This window comes from Tyto alba, unplaced genomic scaffold (assembly GCF_018691265.1).
Source record: "Tyto alba isolate M040663 unplaced genomic scaffold, T.alba_DEE_v4.0 Super-Scaffold_7, whole genome shotgun sequence".
Classification (NCBI taxonomy): domain Eukaryota; kingdom Metazoa; phylum Chordata; class Aves; order Strigiformes; family Tytonidae; genus Tyto; species Tyto alba.
In genome coordinates, this window is record NW_024881328.1 from 5,317,322 (window position 1) to 5,335,013 (window position 17,692).

At 36.3% G+C, this 17,692-nt stretch overlaps 1 protein-coding gene across 6 annotated transcripts in view; it reads right to left on the reverse strand.

Moving 5' to 3' along the window:
* Nucleotides 1-17,692, reverse strand: part of ARHGAP15 (Rho GTPase activating protein 15) — a 332,260-nt gene that overhangs the window by 136,065 nt on the left and 178,503 nt on the right. For all 6 annotated transcript variants that reach the window (XM_032997444.2, XM_032997445.2, XM_032997440.2 and 3 more), the window contains one exon: nt 2,628-2,750. In XM_032997444.2, coding sequence (XP_032853335.2) covers nt 2,628-2,750 — 123 coding nt within the window. The remainder of the gene's footprint in view (nt 1-2,627; nt 2,751-17,692) is intronic.

Below are 17,692 nucleotides of genomic sequence, written 5' to 3' on the forward strand. Positions count from 1 at the left end.
AACAGTGTTGGCAGAACAAAGTACCCCAGGAGATCAAACTGCTATTTAATTTTGAAGCCTGTATTCCCAAATTTGGTTAATGCAGAGAAATGTGTCGAGCCTTCTGGCCAAGGGTGTACACATCAGTGACTAACAGAGCACAGAACTGTGTTTAAGTGAACTTACCACCTTAAAATGTATTTACTCATGACTATAATTTACGTGTTAAATTTATTGGAGTTTTGGTTCCAATGTGACATACAATGTAAAAAATCAATATAGATTTGAGAGCTTTATAGTGCCCCTGGCAAATATGAATAGCACTTGATGAAAAGTGAAGGTTTTCACAGTACCTACAGTGCCACTGCATTGGAGTAATTAACACCACACGCTTCACAGATATTTATATCAATTCTTCACTAGCACACAGAACAGCTCTTTGTCAGAAATTCGGTACCAAGATGTCCTGCAAGGCTTTAGACACACTTTTATTACGAGCCCCTATTTTAAGGGATTTACAATTCTGACAGAAGTATTTCCCTATGGGATAAAAGTTAGCATGCATGTTCTCAGAGCTGGAGGAATTTTTTCTTGTAAAAATTGGTTAACATTTTTTCCCTTAAGAAACGAGCAAAAAAATAGTTTTGAGAGGTTTCTGCAACCATTTAAGTCACCTTTATAAAAATAAATAGATGCATCTTATAATACAAAAATTTGGCAAGCTTTTCATTTTTAATCTGGATGGTTGCATTTTGTGATTTAAAAATATTCTAATGTGAGCCTAAAAATTAACATTTAAAAGTGGTCTCTCTATAAGCACTGCAACTGCATTTTCATAACATTTTAACAGATTAAGGGATAAACTCTGGTGAAGACAATGAAGGAACCTTATCAAATGAGCATTTCACATAGACTTACTGTAGATTGGAATTAAGCCGTGCTAACGAATCCTGCCTCATTTGCATGGCCAAAACCTAATCCTAATGAAACTTCATGGTGGATAAATAACATGTTTTCCTCTTGGTAACAGTTTGGTAATAAAACTGTGCTGGGTACCGATTCTGAATTAGTGTGTCACAAATCATGTATTTTTCTTAGCTGTAAAAGACTATCCCAGGTAGAATCAAGCTATGTTTATGAATCAAGAGCTTAATGCAACCGTAGCCAAACCCAAATTCATCTGGCTTTCCTAGAGAGATATATTAGAGGATGGATTTGAGTTATGCTAATGAATCTGGATTTGTTAGCAGGGATCACATCTGATCCCTATGTAACACCACAGGAGATTCATCAGCCACACTTTATTAAACTAAAAAAAACCCCAACCCTTAAAACCAGAAATTAAAAGACTATAAATTACTACTCTATTACTGTAATAACTGAAACAAACTAATGTGATGCATTCAAATCCCACCCTCAACCCACAGAGTACTTCAAAGAGACTATGAATGCGTAAGGACAGATCCTGAAAGTTTGGTGTGTGAGTGTGCACATCTCACACATATATATTTATGTATAAATTGCTTTTTTTTCCCTAAGTTTCTGTGGCAGCTAGAAGCAGAATCCCATCACTAAGGCACATAATGATTTCATATAATGAAGACTTCCTTACAGTAAGCAACATTGCACTGAACATTTCTGCATGAATCTAAAACATAAGAACTTAATTCATAAAATCTTCTCTTCAGACATGGGCCCAGCTGGTGTTTAACTCTTGTGGCTGCTTTAGCTTTTGCTGGCTGGGGTCAATCTCTTGGCTCAGGACAGACAAGTTTAATACACACTAGAAACACCCCTTGCCATTTTTGACACACCACTGGAAAACTCACACTCCAGAGATTGACAGGGGCTGCTGGCAAAATGCCTCTTTCTAGTCAATTTGCATGTGCAGTTGTGGGTTTCACACATAATAATTTGGGAGTGCGTAAATTTTTAAAACATTATTCCAGACAATATTTGAAAACATGGCTTTGCTTGATTATTAGTGGTCAGAATGCTACTGCCTTCAAGTTAACTACCAGCTTCTTAACAAAACGCTTACTCCTTGGATAGACTAACACATTTTATCAAAGAAACAGTTTTTTAAGGATATGTGAAAGTGATGGCTGACCAACTTAGCAAGAAATTGGAGTAGGGAAAAAAAAAAATCACAGATTCAAAGCATTTATTATTCACTGGCATGTATTTTAAATTGTTAAAAATGTACTTTGTTGGCAAGTTAGAAAAATAATGAGAGGAGACAGCAGAAAGTATTCCAGCCTACCCCAGAAAACAAATTAGCACAGTATCTGAAGTTCCTATTTCAGATTCCAAAATATAAAACTATATCAACATGCTTTTCTTAAAAAGAAATGGAGTATGCAGCATGTTGATTTGAAATGTACATGGTGAGTACCTGTGTTAAATGGAGGGGCTTCTACCACATGCACACCAAAGCAGAAAAATGAAGCAGTAATCAGCACAGAGGTAGATGTAACACCATATGTTGAGTTTTTCTTTACAGTTCAGCAGTGCAAGTTTTAGGAGATATAACAACAAAACCATATCTAAGAAGTATTTGTCCAATGCACTTATTCATTTAACTGAGAATGAAAAACTAATTTGTGAATTTTTACTCCAGAAACATATCTATATAAGACCAAACACACCTTTAATAAGTCCCTTTTCTTGCAATGTTTTCAAGGAGGGTCTTCGGGAGATGAACTTCTTTAATCTGCTTTTAACACGGTTTCTGTCATTTGTGTCAGAAGCACTGTAGTTCAGTCTGAAAACTAAAGGAAATGAAAAGAAAAGGCTTCAGTGAAACAATATTTTTAAACTAAAAGTAGTTTGTTCAAATATCTTCAGAAAATAATAGCCATAGCTACCCCAGTAAAATCATGCGGTAGGTCATCAGTGTAGCTGGTTGGATAGTACAAAACATCTGATTAATACTTTTGTGAATAAACATGATGAGTTCACTGTGCTGCTTATTCACAGAGTTGTATTATTTATGGCCCATAAGTATTTGGATGGCGACCAGTTTACTCATGAAATGTTCATGAATCCCACAAGTTTCACATGGATGATTTTTCAGCTAAAACTCTGGACTTTAAGTGTGCTATGCACTATTAGCTATATACTACTTGTTATGAGAAAGGATGGATGGTTACACCACTAGCGAAGGACTGAATCCTCTTGCCAAGATGGATTAAACGTTATATATATATTTAATGCAGTTATAGAAAACATGGCTATATGCCATGAAATGTGTGCAAGATGCATTAATTTATGGAAAGAAAAGTATTCCTGTCCTAATGATTATATTTTATTATATTTAGGCATTTACCAAACTGAGAAACATTTTGAGCTCAATTTATTCCTGCTCTGTGTCAAAAAGACATAGAACCCAGATGCAGAAAATCCCCTGGAGGAAGTTTCAAAGACATAAATTTAACTTTTTCTCTGCTGAGGTGCTTACAGGTCACCATCATAGCTATCAAAATAAGCAGTATTTGTAGGAAGGAGAAACTCAGCATGATCCAGAAGCAGCAAGCGATGCCATGGGAAGATCTTCTCCAAAGGTTTCCTTAAACAAGCAGGTTTATTAAGTTCTCTAAGAAATCACCTGAGCCTCACCACCCTTGTCCCGTGTCCTGGGCTCTCTCACCCTGCCCATTCCCCCCAGATATTCCCCAGGAGTCTTCCCCAGCAAGGATCTCCAGCTGAGAGGGATGGCTTCTGCTTTCAGAGAAAAGAATAGCTTTCCATTTTCTCTTGAAAATCAATCAATCAATCAATCAATCAATCAATCAATCAATCAATCAATCAATACACCAAAACACAGTATTTTCTCCACAAGTTGATCTCACAGGAGTTGGCCCACTGTCCCTTCAACAGAATTTCTAAATAGTGCCTTAGATAATTATGTGCGGTTACAGAGATGCTCCCTAATCTCCCCATCCAGTTTGAATCTTCCCTATAATGCAGTGACCTTCGTGCAGAGGATCCAAGGGAAGAGAGAGAGCAAAAATAAAATTATGATCAATATTATTGGGCTATTTTTTAGCAAGAAGTTTTGCATGAGTTATAAACAGAACCAGAATGATTAAAGGTGCACAATTATAAAACAATGGCAAGCGAAAATAACTGGTTAAGCAACAGTAACAACCCTGGAATATTGTGGTTTACATTACAAATCTGATTTTAACAGCCAAACTTATAAAATGGTTTACGCTTTGCTGTTGTCAGGGGAGAAAAACTTGCCAAATTGTTCATTTTAAGTAAATAGAACATAGCCAATTAAGGAAAGCAATATTTAAACACATGCCTATGATGATCAGAGCATAGTTTGCTTCTGATTTCACTACTGATTTTAACAGAAGAGTGCTCCATTTTCCCACAGCACTAAAGTGACCCCACACATACTTCCACAAACTAGTAATCACACAGGACAAATAAAAGGACACTTTACTGGAAAATACACAGCTTGCTGCAATAATCCATCACTTATGAAAAATAGAATTCACATTTTTTAATGGTAGCATTCTTGGAGTGATGTATCATAGAATATAAAGATTAGCATTCAATTGATGGCTGGTGCTTTTTTAACATTATAGTGGAGGACTTTTTGTTCAAAATTGAGCAATCCTTGGCAGGGACAAGCTAAAATTCCAAGTCACTTGGCGGTGCTATAAAAAGAACAACAAATGGATGTTTCTAATTCTGCATCTTAATGGTACTTTGAAACAGTGAAGTGAATTGTATTTAGTTTGGGGAGTTTCTTGTTGCTTAGGGTTATTCTGTCCATAGCAATTCATATTTAGGTTTGCTTTTTCCTGACTTACAGTGAAGCTTCCCCAGTGCAAATGATGCAGGAGTGAAAAAATCCAAGTCACTTAAGATGCCTGCCACATTTCCCATTCTGTGGGACTCTGAAGCATTTTATGCCCACTTGAACTACATGCTTAGCTCTGAGTATACACCAGAATTGTTAAGATGTTCTAGCTGAAGTGAATATGGCCATACTGTGAATAATAGGATAGGGGATTGTCAGCAGGGTAAAGATCCCTCTTGTTTAGAAAGATGCATTAACCCCTCTCTAAGTTTTATACCTGAAACAGCAATTATGGTGTTGAAACTACATCTAGAGGTAGGAATAATTATTGTCTTGGATACTTTTGTATGTTCCATGTTGAGTTGTATAGCACATGGTTTAAAAGAGCAGTAAAGATAATTTTGATGAATTTCTTATTTTATTCTATTAAACATGTGTGAGTCACCAGAGGGAAACTCCAAGCCTCCCAGAAATTCAAGGGTTTAGATAGCAATGTTCCAAAACCAAGCTTAGCCAGAAATATTCTTGTTGGGATCTCATTTAGAAATATTCCTCCTCTTGCCAAACCATTCTTCTTGCGATATAGCTACATTAATATGGCTTTTCTATTATATTTGGAAATACAAAGAGGACCAAATGTTACTTCCAAAAGAAAACAAAAAAAGTTGTTATAAAACTCAAAAACCACAATAAATATTTTTTGGAGTATCTTCCTTTTTAAATTTCAGGTTCAGAAGAATCCTCCATGAAAGAGAACTGGCAAATGTCAAAAAAGTGAAAAAATGGAAAACATTTCCATACAGAAGTGAAATAGGACACTTAAGGACCTAAGGATAAAATAATAAGAAATAAAATCTACCACTTGTTCTACAGTATGTTCCCTGGCATAAACTACATAGGTGTGCCATTTGATTCACTGTATTGAATAAACTCATATTCTCAATTTCTGAAGCTACTCACATTTATATAGCTACATAAATGTTTGAAAAACAACACAGAACAGAAGGATAATTCCCCTCCCTTTGCACAGACTCTTCAATTAAGTATTTCTTGTATTGCACCAAGAGTTTCAGAGACAGAAAAAGGAAACACGTGCTTGCTCTTGTTGGGCCAGGGCCTTTTATAGTGCATGTAGTGGGGAAGCCAACAGAGTCCAATATTACATTAATCTTTTTTGTTAATGCAAATGGGTGCCAGGACACTTAAATCCAGCAGCAAAAACATATCCTGAATACTGACCGGCTTTCACATTTAGCTGTAAATGAAGTAGGACCCTCAGATGTAGAAAAGCATTTCTGATTACTTTGGTCAATTTATGAGATCTCTATTTATTCCACAGGTGGGAAAGGTATGAAGGGACAAATGAAAAAAAATGGCAGGATCTTTTCTTCAGATAATTTGTTCTAGAATTAATATACATTAAATCACAACATCTTATCACATTAGGGAAGTGTAATACAGATTGAGTACAAAAAGAAAATAGTATAAACACATCATTTGGCATAAAATAAAGAGCACACCTTTGTCCTTAATGTTGTATAGAACTGTAATAACATCAGCTGAATTAGGAAGGATAAATATAGGCTAAATTATCTGAGAAAAAAAAAAAAATGCATCAAGAAAAAATTGAACTGTCTCTTTTTGGGCCTGTATAAATCCTCTGAATACTTATTCAATGCTAAAACTCTAGCCTTAATATTTCTAATAATATAGAAGTAACAGGAGTATGATGTAAACCCACAAAATAAAGTCTATACGGAAGTTTTTACACAAGATGACAGGTGGAAGGAAAGAATTAATGCATTACCTTCAAATCTCACAGTTCTGCAAAAATAGTACCATTAGAGCAAATGGAAATTTTGAGATGTACAGATGAAGAATTATTTGCTATAATTTAATGCACTGAATTGTATGTATGATGCAATGCGAGTAAACATTTTAAAATTTAAATATTATTAAGCAGTAGCTAATATATTTTCAATGTGGAGTTACAAAAGCCTTTCTCCAGGGTTTTAGCATGACCACAACTAAAAGAACCAGGTAAGGCTCTAATCTTTTCAGGGCAAGGATCAAAACTTTTATGTGATTACTTTCTCTGAATTTAATCATGTACCTAGACAATATGTTTCTAGCAGACTGTTTTTCCTTGGTGTGATGTTCTGGGCAGAGCCTGAATGATTCAGAAAGTAAAATGTTTTAATATGTTCTAAACAGCTCCATATTTTATTGGCAAGATTTTGTAACTCCATATAACATGATCTCACATTCCTTCCAAAGACTTTTATTTCACTCTTAATTTAGAAAACATTTATACATAATCCCAAGGGTTTACCTATGATTAATTCCTGCCAGGTACAGTATATCTGAACACTTCTAACATGTTGAAAGCATTGGTTTTTGAAGAACTATCCATTAATGGCTTTCTGAACTGTGACAATGGATATTGACAGTGCTTGTCAGACTAAAGCACTATTGATTGTCTCACATCATGTGTATTGCAAAACCAATTTCTTCCAAGTACCTCTTCCTAACTGAAATACATTATTATGATGCCTATCTGTTTATTATAACACCCAAAATTATTGTATGCAATTAATTTGGATGGAAAGGGATCATACAGAATGAAGGGCAGCAGTGGGAGTGAATAAGGCATTAAGTGATTCAAATAGCTTTACATTAGTACCTTCTTTTTGAATTTGTGATTTTTTTTTTTTAATATTCTTGAGGACTTCAAAATTTCAGGAAGTTCTTAGAAATGAAGATGACTTGAAGCATAATGATAACACCCATAAATATTTCCTTTTCCCGAGGAATAATAGAAGTGACAATCTTGACCATTCAAAATATAGAATACATTGATCAAAATCCTAGCTGCAACTTTCTTAAAATACATATGAATACATCCATGGACTTAACTATGATCTCTGATGTCTTAAACTAATAGTTTTCTTAAGTGCTTTACAGACTCTTATCCAGAGTCCTCAGCAACATCTTACAGGTCTGAATCAAAACTGAGATGGCAAACGGGAAGGTAGAAGTAGTTCTCTATGACTTTGGATAATGAAAGTTCCAGTCTAACAACAGAACTATCACATATCTGTGAAAATATTAATTTAAAGTAATTAATTAGTTAATTTCAAGTAATGGGAATGCTTAATTGCTGAGTGTCTCACCCTCCTGAAGAAATATATCTTAACATGCATGGGCGTATGACTATGCCTACATTCCAGGAGACACTGTAATTTAAGAATATATAATGACTCATGACTTTAAGTTTTATCAGATTTAATTAGAACACAGAATTCAACATTTTTTTCAGATTTTTTTGGCTGCAGCAGATGTGAAACTACTGCTATTCCTTTAAGGAAGGAGCAGCATGCATTAACGCCTGTATAAGCGGTCAGTTTTTCAACCAGCACCAAAGTTTTGAGAAGGACAAAAACAAGCTCCTGCCTCCTTCCTTTTCTTTGTGATACTCAGAGGTGGAGTCAGTAAAGTCTGATCACTGAGGATAAAGAATTCACTTCACCTACTTTACTGAGCTAAAGGCTTTTGTCAGCCATCCGATTTTATCACTTGGTGAAATTCCTGGGCAGGTCTCATGAGTTATCTCCACACTACAATTACTATATCTTTTTCTGTAAGAGAGTAACATGAAAGGCAGGTACATGGTCTGCTTAAAAGTGCTACACAGGTGATTGGTGAGGAAAATGCAGGAATTAGACATTACCTCTATTCCCTATGTTTATGATAAGCTTTAAAATCGTAGATTTTATAACTACAGAGCATAGACCCGAGAACTGCAGCATCAGGTGACAGAATGGGTGTCACCGGCCAGGGGATGCTAGGAAACCGTTATTTGCGTAGGCACCAAAGGACATGAAGTCATTCAGGTTTATGGTCTTAAAACGGGTATTTGCCACAGCAGGTATATCTACTTTTACAAATGTTTATGAAGCAAGCTCAGAAATAGACAATAAGAAAAAGAAAAAAGTAATTATACAGTGCAAATAACTTCTCTGTAATATGACAGGCTAACAACTTAAGTGCTCAGTAGTGTCATTACAGTTTGTGAAATTTGTGTGCATTAGCAGTAAAGATTCAGTAAAATGACTATATAATTCATATTCTGCATCCTGTTCTTATGCATATAAACTTTTAACAAATTTTTTCCCCCACTAATCATAAATAGAAATAAATTAATAGTGTGCTAAATATCACTACATGCTTACATTGTGAAGCAAACTGGCACTCCCCCCACAGCTTTTCTTAGTGGCATTTGTAGGATGAATATTTAGAATAGTAAAGCAATATTTCTGAGTATGTATTGGATTTACAAAGGAAGATCATACCAAACTAACCTGATATCTTTCTTTAATAAAATAAATGTGGGTTGTTTTTTGTTTTTTTTTGTTTTTTTTTTTTTTTTTAATAAAAGGAAAATACAATAGGCCAAATCTATCTGGAATTCAGTTGTACATTTTTTATAATTCCAAATGGGAAATTATTGGTTAAACTAGAGAAGATGAAGAGAATTAAAACAATAACTGTAAAGTGACTAAATAAGGTATTAAAATGAGCTTTGTTGGAAGGAGAACTACTGTATTGAAGGAAAGTTACCAGGGAAAGTCCTTAAATATTCTTGGAACTGATCTTTGTGTTTTCATTAACGACTTCAACAGAAAAAGTAGGAGCATTCAAAAAAATACTTGTCAGTGACGCAAGGCTGGGAAGCATCATCAGCTGAGACAAGGATGAGGATATCAGGCAAAATCTTAGTGTTTTTGAGCCTGGAAGCTGGAGAAACCAGATTAGACCTAATACTACCCAGTGCACGTCAGAGAAGGATTAATACAAAATGTTTCTCTCTTACGAGTGCAACCTTGAACGCTCACGTGTGAGCTGGGAATTCATGACAGGAAAGGTGCGGGCAGTGGCCGTGAGGAGTACCAGGAGAATGGGCTGCTGAGCTTTCGAAAGCGGCCAGGGAGCTTAGCATGTCTGGCCAGCTAGAAAAAGGCTGAGAAAGGCTGTGATTGTTCTCTACGAATTTGCTGGTGGGGGTGGGAAAAGGAGCAGAAGACGAGCAGAGGACAGCAGGGAGGGAGAAGAGCTGTTTAAACTGAAGAACAATGTTGGCACAAGAATAAATGAGCATAAACTGGCCATAATACGAAGTTCTAAAACACCCTTTCAAAGAAGGCATGGTGGCAAATAAAACTAAAAGAATTTAAGATGAAATTTAGTAAATTTATGAAAGAGGACACAGAACACAGTACCTTGTGACAGGAGGGACTGGACTAGATCACCCAGGACACGCCACGGCTTTCTTTCCACGATTTTTTTGGTATTGTCACAGTATTAGAAATGCTATTATACACACTTAACTTGAATATAAAAACCACAATGCCAGAAATCAATGAGTTCGTTTTATTCATACAGTATGACTAGTTTATGTTCGTCTAATGTAAAACATGTGGGACTTGGATGAAGTCTGTTGCAGTACACAAAGTCAGACTATTCAGGCTCTAGGAAGAGAGAGTACAGCGTGCTTGGGAAGGGGAAACTGGTCTTTCCAAGCTCGTGTCAGGGATTAGGACTCTTGACACAGTCTCTTTGCAAAAAATAGCTGCAGTCGGTTATCCCCCTTGAACTGAGGAGGGCAGTTTTGTGCAAGCACCGGTCACTGAGGACCCCTCTGATCTCGAGTCTCCTTCGGTAGCTGCTTTCTGTTAAATTTTCAGGTAAAGAGTGATCTAATTGCAGATGAATATAGGCAAAAGACTGAGGCACGATGGAGAGGTTTTTTGCATTTGGTGGGCTTCCCTCCTTTAGAAAGAGTTGCTAAAATTCTCAGGGAAAATACTCAGTAACTTGGAAGGTTTAACACATAGGAATTAAAGAGTGGTCCTTGCCCTTTGCTACCTGAGTGACTCAGTGCTGCCCTGTTCCAGTGTTTTCAGCAGTACAGTCTCATCCCACTCATATAAAACACAATAGTTATTGAGGAGAAAAAAAAAAAAAAATTCAATTAATGACTTCTGAAGTTGATGTATAAAATTAAAAATTATTATTTAAGCAGACATCCCAAAAGAAAACAAACATGCAATTAAAGGGTGAGGAAGACAGAACAAGAAACTGAATACTATTTCCATATTGAATTGAACAAATAATTTACAAGAAATGCGTTCAGGGTTTTTTAGAATATGGAATTCTGTTTGTTTTCTCCTCTTGTGGAATATATGCCAAAAAAGTTTTAGGTCTTTATGCTTACCTACTGACTGAGTTAGACTAAAATAAATATCTTTTCAACCTTTTACAAATAATATGAATAGTCGTCACTTACACTAAATTGCTTAGACAAAAGACAAGAAAATGACACAGTTTCTTTTTCTATCAGGAACACCAGATAGATTGTTGTGCCAAAAGAAAACCCTTCTGAGTAGCCGGGTACTGCTGGCCATGTGTGCACTTTTAACTTCAAAACCTACATATAATTCTGCCTTATGCTTTGGAAAACAAACTAATTATCTGTAGAGAACAAGGGAGACTTGGCATTGCTGTATTTATATCACCCTTGTTAAGAGTCATACAAATGACTCATATATTTAAATTTAGACATGCACTTGGATACTTTGTTGAATCTTTTATTCAAATCCAATTTTATGGGACCTTTCCAGAAAGAATATCATACCAAATAATTTTCTTTTTATTGAGACTATTATCAATTATATTCTGTACTTCTAAATTTAAAAATAAAATATTTTAGAATTTAATTATGTTTCCATTACAGTCAACCTCCAATTACAATGTTATATTTTTTGAACTTCTAATTCTTCTCACAAAATAAAGGTTAGAATCAATTCGTAGTGCATAAGTTATGAAAACCAACATGTTAAAATTGTTTATTGCCAATGAAGAAGGGTAGTGACGTTCATCTGTATATTTATTGCTTCAAACCACAAGTTCCAGTATATTTTTCTCTTTTAATACAAGTGTAGTACTTTCCAGTGAATACAGATGTGATAGTTTATGAATGAGAAAGGCACACCTATTATCTTTAAAGTAATCAAAAAATATCTAGCCAAAGACCTGAAATCCATTTGCTGTACTCTGTTCATATGTTGACTCTACTTTATCAAATTATTTCTACTTCAATTAAATCATTATAGTAAGTATAACTGAGCAAAAGATCACCCATGAGTTCATTTTTAAAAAGAATAAGTGGATGGATTTAAGAATTCTTTTTATTTCTTACCTTAAGTGATAGTTTTGGTAAGAATCTCCAACATCTATTTTCACATAAATAAAAGCCTTAGAAAAAGTGACTTTTACTGCCATCAACCTCATTTTATGTTTCTGTAGAAATTATTTCTATTTGTTGAAACACAATCGATTTTCAAACTTTTCAGCAGTTACAGCTCTTTGCTTACAAGGTAGTGTCAGAGTTGCACTGCAAGGACACGGGAAAGACTTCCACCGAAGGTGCTTTAGGATCTGTATAAAACGAACGTAAAAACATGAAACAGACCAAATGGAGGCTATAGCTTTTGTGTGAGCCTACCCTATGGAGGGCTGCTAGTGGGAGAAGGTGCCTTGTGAGCTATGTTACTGATCAGTCTCCTTCTTGGGCTGAGACACTGTAATTACAGGAGGAATAGGAAAGCTCAGAATGAAGCTTTATGGATGAATCTTTAGCCATGTTATAAGAATTTATGTTGCAAATTTGGCTGCTTACCTGAAAGTTCTAGTTCCAGTGTGCTTAAGTAAGGTGTGGGCTTTTTTAGCATTGACTTTCTCGGAAGTTGTCTTCTAATAAAGATCAGGCCACACAGCTCAGTTGTGTAACAGCAGACACAAACTCTACGATGCCTTCTCTCTTCCTTGTGCTACTGACCGCGGCTTTGGCCAAGGTGCACGGCGGTCGGGGACCTGTGCCCCCCACAGAACCCCCAGCTTCCCCCCCTAAAATCTGGTGGCGGCTCCTTCTCACCACACAGGCAGCACGACGGCAAGATCTGGGTCGGTGACTCTAAGGCATGAGTCCGAAGAGGACATGCGGATGAGGTCAGCTGAAGGCATGAGTAACCAGCACCCCAGAAACGAGCACGCCCTACACTGTTAGTGCAACGCGTTCACGGCAGCCGTATCGGGGACCCCCAGCCTGACGGGCCCCTGTGTAGGGGCTCGGAGTGGGGACACCTCCAGAGACACTGCGGGGCATGTGGTGGCATTTAGGGCTTCATCCAGCCCCCAGAACAGCTGCACTGGAACAAGCTGCCTGAGCAAGCAAATAATTATTATATATCCTTATTTTTTCCTGAAATAAAATCAGGCCAGTCATTACAACAACTTTGAGACACTTCAATCAGCTACATGTGGGGTTTGCATGGGTGCACTGACTTTAGGTTTGCCCAGCCCCAGTTAAAATTCAGATGAAAAGTTAAAAAGATACAACAGAAGATTGTTTTAGCTTTAAAATTAATGTTCCAGCTGACAAACTGCACAGGGGCTTAACCTCCTTTAGAACATATTTAATAGCATAATTTAGTCTCTAAAAAGAAAAGCAAAATAACTAATGATGGACAAATTTAGAGGTCGAATCTAGTTCAGATAAACATTCAAAAGTTCAGATGTTTAACCAAATCTTATCTTGTCCATGAAAAGTCTCAACTGAAGAGCTCTATCAAATATAAGCAAAGCACAGAAGATTGTGGAAACTTTTCCTTGCATAAGGAAAACTATTATCAGGAACCAGCACCTTATTGCAGCACTCACGTGTTAAGCAGTTAAGCATCAAAGCAAAAGCAAAATATTTTCAGAAAACTGCTTCATGGAAGTAGTAATATTTGGATGAAATCCAAAACAGAGAAAAGAAAATAATATTAAGGGGAAAGATAATACAAATGCAATTAGACAATCAACCAATAAAACTTAATCTATCTATGCTTGATAGTTGAAACCTTCCAAGCTTAGAGAGAATAAGGAAACTGGAGATCAGAGGACTCTGCCTTTTGAAGTCTTGCTGTCCAGATCCTAGGGACCATTATCTAGCTGAGTATTTTAAAGACATTATGAATATTCTGTCACAGAATTAGAAAGCTTTATTATAATGCGTGACCTGTAACTTGAGCAGGGACAGCTACAGATGAATTCCAAGTAAACAACTGTTTGGAAGAGGTGAATTCAGCTTACTTAGTTTTCTGGACTAAAACCCGCAAAATAAAAGATATGTTTTCAAATAATATTTTCATTGTGAGTTATTAAAAACAGAAAGTATAACTGTAATGGATCCTCTTCATCCTCACATTCACCAATTACAAATGTTTTTTAAAAAAAGTGTATCAGATGAGATGAGACCACTGCTGCGTCTTGCCTGGCACTGTTTCTCTTTCACAGTACCCCCAGAGGAAAGCAAAATTCAGACAAATGATGCAGCAAACCAGTGGTGCTTCAGGATCCTTCTATTTTCTTTCCCTTTCCCCATGTCACCAGCTTGACTCTCTGCTTAAACTTGTCTTTCACCTTTTCTTCTGTCTCCATCCCTCAAGCCACTTGAGCAATAAACAAAGATATCTACTTTTCTCATAATTGAACCTCAAATTCAAACTATCAGATGCCCCAAATCTGGAACCTACCAAAAGATTTTTTAAGCAAGACTTAAACTTTCAGTTCAGAAATGACTAATATCTAACTTACATTAAGTTGCAATAATAAATGAAGTATCCCACTGGGTGCAATTGTACATCAATATCAGTCCTACCCTTGATCCATCATACTGACTGATTTTCAGACAACACAATATAACAATTCAGGTATTACAGTGTTTTCATTATTTCTCTATTAACTTTTAGTGCTATCTTTTGTTTTTTTCATTGTGACACATCAACTAAGATACCTTCATATGAAGAAAGGGAGGTAGGAGCATTATAGCACCCCAAAGCAATTATCTTTAATTTTACATAGATAAGAAAGATACTATACATATCTTTTCACAGAAAAATATATACAAAGCTCATATTTGCAGGAACAGAGCTTCTCAACTTCTTGGAAACCATAACAATGAGGCAAAGATTTTGATTTAAGTGCATGTATCTACAGCTTGGATAGAAGATAGTCAAAGAGTGATCTTCAGATCATCACCCGCACTACTAAATTTTTAGTTAACTTTCCGGTTCCTCCAGCTATCTCTTCTGAAGAGAAAATCTGTGTGCTGTTTAGGAACCAGTTTGCTCCAGAGGCTCCTTCCAAAAAGTATTATGGACCAGAGACCACCAAGTATCTTTGTCTCTGCTTTATTCTGCCAGTTAACTCTTGTCCCAGAAGGCATTTTACCTCCAAGCATAATATTACACGTCTACATATCAGACACATTCACCACAAAATTTTAAAAGCACCAGGCTGGTGGCATGCATATAACTATCAGTTTATATCAGACACACACATTAAGGACATCATGCATCACAAGGGGCCCAGAGAAGATCTGAGGAAAAGCTTTGTCTGAATGAAACATGTATGAATTATAAAGCTTTGCATGCAGAAACATACTCTCTCTAGCAGGTCTTCATACCTGCATGCTTTTTAAACTATTTCTACGTTCTGGACAAGGTGTCTTCATGAATTTAATGATAATTTCATCGTAAGCTTTTTTTCTCTCCAAGAGGTTTTTTTTTTAATGTTTTTGCACTGGAATATTTTAAATTGTTTTAATTTCATTGATTTTAAATGTGCTGTTTGAAAAGAGTTGAGCAGTTTTATAAGAATGTTACTTTTCCATATAAATTGAACACCTTAAAAATTCATTACAAAAACTGTTATCACATCTAGGAACACATTTTATATGCTATAAAAAGACTTAAGGAAGGCTCATTCTTTGGTTTTCACGGAGAATGCATTGGTTGTAAAAGATTAAAGGACAGCAGCATCTACATGTTCTGGTTGTTTACTTTTTATCTCTTAAAAAAGTGGCCATGAAACAGATAAATACAATCCTTAGACTGTATCAGGTGAGCCATTTCCATATAGAAGAGTGAATTCTAAGGAAGACCTTGCCTTGAATATCCATGTGCAGGAAATACTGACTGAAACTGGGGCAGATTCAGAAAAAGGCTGTTTGAGACGATCAGGAAAAAGAGCAGCAGCCTATCACAGGAAAGACAACTACAAATCTTGGCTGGCTTGGTCTACCAAACCAAGTAGGAGAAGAAATGAGACTACTGTCTGTAACTTTGTTTGGGGTGGCACACCTGAGACAGAAAAACACTGCTGAAAATAAGGAGCCAGCTCAATGCTGACACAAGAAGGCATTCGTACCATAAGTCCATTTAGGCTGAAAATTAGAGTGCTTTCAGCTTGAAAACTGAAGTTTTGGAACATTCTTCCAGCCTGAGCTGAGGGGCTAAAACATTACTACTGAATTTCATTAATTATGAAAGGAATCAAATGAGGTAGTTGTTTTCAAGAACCGGGGAATTGATTCAATGCTACAAAAAGTCTGTCTGAGGCAGATAATGCTATGTTACACTTTTCAATAACAGTAACGCAAGTGAATTCCTCTTGGGTGAATCCTGGGCACAGTTAAGACAATGGCCAATGGAATTAATTAAATGGAGCCAAATATCCTTGGTGGTGATGGGAGCTGCTCATATGTCATAGCATTCTCTTCAGCATCAATATTTAAAGCCAGCTAGTTGGAACCTTTTACTTAATTGAGAAACAATACAGCACTTAACCCTTCGGTGGTACTCCACCCTTCGGCTTTCAGAGGCACAATTTGTTTATCTGACACATCAGCAGGCAGCTGGTGGAACAAATAGGAGATCCTACAAAGCACACCCCTCTTTAAAGCATTAATATGCCCTATCCAGGAGGCAATAACATGCTTTCATCCATTAAGTTGATCTTTAAATATTTGGGATTGGAGGTCATAATTTAAATTTAATACATCTTCCAACCTGGAAGTTAAAAACATTTAAATGATTTCACCATGGGGAAAGAGGTGACTCTGGGCAGTAGGTATTCCTATCTAGAGCCTGATTTACAGTCTCTCTAATACAGTTTAATTTAGACTTTTATAACCTAAAAACCTCCTTATTTCTGTCACATTCCTCCCAAAGTACCAGGAGGATTGCATCTGGATTAGTTATGAATAGTAGTGAAACCTCAGAATACAGTACAGTGTGAGAATAATTTTTTTCTGGCTAGCAGTCGGGGTAGTCATTTCAATAATTACCACGAGAGGCTTCGGAATTAGGCTGACAGGAGTGATGGAAAGCTGGGCTGGCTCTTCCTTCCCAAAGAACAAAGCTCAGCAAGTCCTTCTCACTTGCTCTAATTCTGACCTCTCTCCAAAGGCAGTAGTCTAAAATATCTCCTGTTGTGGTGAAAATGTCTGCATCTATTTAGGTGTTATCAGTTGTCAGCCTATAGTCTTTCCCTATGGAGGCAAAATACAAACGTACAAAAACAGATATACTGACAATGCAGGTGATTGAGGATCAAGCAGATGTAAATGTTTGCGTTGTCTATTGCCTTAAACTATAAAAGTCATGATATTCTGCACAGTATACATCAAACTTTAATTTTACTTACTAATGTAAACAAATATCTACTTAATAAAGAATGAAGGAACTGCTCCAAATCAGCACAAGACTTTTTGGATAGTTGGGTTTAAAAGTGATAGAGTCAGAGTAAATATATTTTCCTCATATCACAGGAGTCAGCCTCACTTTTAGTACATGGAAGGGGCACAACCGCTTGACTCTAATAATACCTAAAATCCTCATGATTTCTTTGTGATTCTTTTTTTCTGAAGTTAGTGTGTGTTTGAAAGAACCACTACACCTTTTCCCAAAATGTAGTTTTCTTAAATGCTGTGTTGGTATGTGTAGTTCAGTA